The 3,603-nt window shown below is 41.7% G+C and overlaps 1 protein-coding gene across 1 annotated transcript; it reads right to left on the bottom strand.

Annotated features, from left to right (window-relative positions):
- Window positions 1–249: 249 nt before the first annotated feature.
- LOC117291377 lies at window positions 250–3,003 on the bottom strand. Its single transcript, XM_033773028.1, has one exon. The coding sequence runs from the start codon at window positions 3,001–3,003 to the stop codon at window positions 250–252; it is 2,754 nt and encodes a 917-aa protein (XP_033628919.1).
- Window positions 3,004–3,603: the final 600 nt, after the last annotated feature.

The raw sequence follows: 3,603 nt of genomic DNA, 5'->3' as shown, positions 1-3,603 counted from the left end.
TTTATTATTTTAAAAACAAATTCCCATGGCGACCGGAGGTCGAATTACAGGAAAATATACAGAGATTAAAAAATAAGAAAAAAACACACTATTTCACATTATTTAAGAAATAATTGATTAAGGAGAGACAAATATTTACAATGTATAAAATAAATTGTTCTGAAAGTTGCGGGGGAAAAAAAAAACCTGGATAAAAAAATATTGCTGGCACAGTCAAAGGGCGCATAAAAAGCTGCATTCTATTGCAATTCAGTTGTTAAAAAGGCGTGTGAGGTGAGGGAGAGGGCTCTTTCTGTAGCGCTCTGTTCGGCATTTAAACTGACCCAGAAGTCCGGAGTTCCTAAGTTGGTACCCACTATCATACCTCTTTGGCAAGAGGCGCTTTAGGACTGATGAAGGGAGAGTTTTGGCAAAAGATTGGCACAAGTGGTTACGACGGCATACCAGTGTTTCAATACTGCACAATTGTAGAGCGTCTGAGTAGCGCACGTAGTCATTGCCAAGAATAATTCTGCATGCGCGCTTTTGCACCCTTTCCAGATCATTGCACTGCTTACTTGACAAAGCACCTGACCAGGCGGGTGCAGCGTACTCCAAAATGGGCCGCACAAAGGAGGTATATATAGCAACAAGATCAGATATGCTTAGGTAATGATACTTCAATTTACGAAGCATGAAAAGGCGGGAATTTGCACGCTTGATCATTGAGCCTACATGCGTGTCCCATCTTAAGTCGGCTTGAATAAAAACACCTAAAAGCTTAATAACTGCACATTGTGTTATAGTTTTGTCATTTAGAGTCAATGAGAGGGGAACTGGTTGGTTCCGCAAGAAACAAATGTCCATGGTGAAACACTTTTTCACGTTGAGTTGCATTTTGTTGTCCGACGACCAAACATCCAGATCAGTTATTGCAGATGGGAGGTTGGATCCAACACTGGCATCACGGGTTTCAATGACAGTCATGTCATCAACATATTTGAAGTGTTTTATACTTGTATTGTTCTCTTTGAAACCGGCGTCATTGATAACTGCCAGGAAGATAATGGCACCGAGCTTAGTGCCTTGTGGAACACCTGCATTAGTAGGGGTCCATTCCGAAAGACAATCGAGGTATCTCACGCACTGTTCATGATTAGAGATGAAATCACCGATCCATGCGGCTAAATGTGGTGGAACTCCCAACTTGAGGAGCTTGGAAACTGCAATTGTGTGGTTGATGTGATCAAAAGTCTTAGAAAAGTCAGTGAGAAGAATGGACGATATAGATTTGGGTAGTTCAGCATTAGCATGGAGTGTGTGAAGAACATCAATCAAACAGTGCGTAGTGGATACGTTCTTGATGTTTCCGAACTGGGCGGGGTCGAGGTTGGGTTTAATCGACGCCATTGTTTGTTGAGCAATGAAGTGTTCTGTCACTTTGGCAAAGTGATCTGTGAGGGCAATGGGTCGCAAATTGTCTATGTTGGCTGGTGAAGTTTTGGGCACAGGGACGACAATTGCCCTCTTCCATTGTGCTGGGACGATAAGCTGTGCAAACGAGGCGTTGATAATGTGAGTCAATGGCTTAGAAAGTTCATAAGAATACTGTCGTATAAATCTAGCCGAAATATTATCGGGGCCACTCGCCTTTGTGCTGCTTATTCTCTGAAGTTGTTTGAGCACCTCCCAAGGTTGGACAGGAGGGATTGGTTTGGCTAGAAGGTAGGCTGGCAGTAAGGATGTATCCAAGGGGTCAAGGTCGTTACCGACTGCAGCGAACTTTTCACAAATAGCAGACGCTATGTCCTTGTGAGCTGTGGGGTCAATATTCTGCAACTGGATGTTGCGATTTGTGCTCGCGCCTGTTGTAATAAGTCGAACTTCACGAAACCATGAACTCGGATTAGATTTCTTGAGTCGCTCGACCTCGGTTGTGTAGTGTGTTTTCTTGGCCAGTTTGATTTCACGATTGATCTTGTTCCTGAAATACCTCCACAGCGATTGTTGGTTGCCATGGAAAGCACGCTGACGCTTGACAACGAGTGATTTGATGTAGGGTGTCAGCCATGATTTGTCAGAGGGGTGTTTTTTGACTGATTTCTTCGGAAAGTAAGTGTCTAGCACACAGTTGAGGGTTTCGTAGAACTCCGTGCATTTTGCAGTGACGTCATGCGTGCTGATTACTTCCAACCAATCATGGTCACTCAACCATGAACCACATTCTCGCACGTCGCTGTCCTTCATGGGCCGTACCACTCGAGTCTTGCTAGTGTTGGTATTGCGGATGGGGCTTTTAGGTCTGACAATGACACAGCGGTGATCACTAAGACCAAGAGGGGAGCTGATTTCTACAGGATTGTAGAATGATGCTAGGTTGGTGATGATCTTGTCTAAAATGGCATCTTCACGAGTTGGCTTGTCCACAATTTGAGTAAAGTTATTTGACAAAAGAGGATCCAGTTCTAGCCGGTTAAAATCACCCATGACAATAATGCCGGAGTCAGGCTGCCGAGTGAGAATTTGATCAACAGTGGAACTGATGTGATCAAGCAGAGGTTGAGCAATAATGCTTTTGGGAGGGTAGTAAACAGTTCCAATCACAATGTTTGAAATTGAACGTGGTAAGCGTGGAGGCCGAACATTAACCCAGATTGCTTCGATGTCATCAGGAACCTCTATGTTATCAAGTAAGGTGGCATTCAAGCATTCTTTGGTGTAAAGAGCTACACCCCCTCCTCGTTGCTCTTTTCTTGGACGCGAAAAAATGTTGTAGCCATGGATACTAATTTGATCCACAGGTTGGTCTGGTGAAAACCACGTCTCCGTGATAGCTCCAATGTCCACTTTGTTATTGTTCAAAATCAGGCTCAGTTCATCAACTTTGTTATTGAGGGAACGAGGATTACATAACAAGGTAGTTGGTAGCTGATAATGGTACCTCGGTTGCTCAGTTGTTATGTTAATGAGGTTCCCAATTCCTCTCCTTTGTGTAGATTTCAAAATGGTGGACCTTTGCGACATTACTACTGGAATATGACGAAGTGTTGTAGATCCTGTTGTAGTAATTTTAAAAACAGATCATTTTAGATCTCAGATCTTGCTTAGATTCAACGAGTAACTTCAGAACATCCATATTTCTTAGTACAAAAACAATCTTAGCACAATCTGAACACATAAAAAAAAATCATCTTAGATCTCGCTTAGATTCAACGAGTGGGTTCAGAACACCTATGTTTCTTAGTATAGAATTAATCTTAGCTCAATCCGAGCAATTTTAAAAACAGATCATTTTAGATCTCCGATCTTGCTTAGATTCAACGAGTAGCTTCAGAACATCCATATTTCTTAGTACAAAAACAATCTTAGCACAATCTGAACACATAAAAAAAAAATCATCTTAGATCTCGCTTAGATTCAACGAGTGGGTTCAGAACACCTATGTTTCTTAGTATAGAATTAATCTTAGCTCAATCCGAGCAATTTTAAAAACCGATCATTTTAGATCTCCGATCTTGCTTAGATTCAACGAGTAACTTCAGAACATCCATATTTCTTAGTACAAAAACAATCTTAGCACAATCTGAACACATAAAAAAAAAATCATCTTAGATCTCGCTTAGA

This window comes from Asterias rubens, chromosome 6 (assembly GCF_902459465.1).
Source record: "Asterias rubens chromosome 6, eAstRub1.3, whole genome shotgun sequence".
In the NCBI taxonomy this organism is placed as follows: Eukaryota; Metazoa; Echinodermata; class Asteroidea; order Forcipulatida; family Asteriidae; genus Asterias; species Asterias rubens.
The sequence above is the reverse complement of the archived record's forward strand: the minus strand, read 5'-3'. Positions and strand labels throughout refer to the sequence as shown.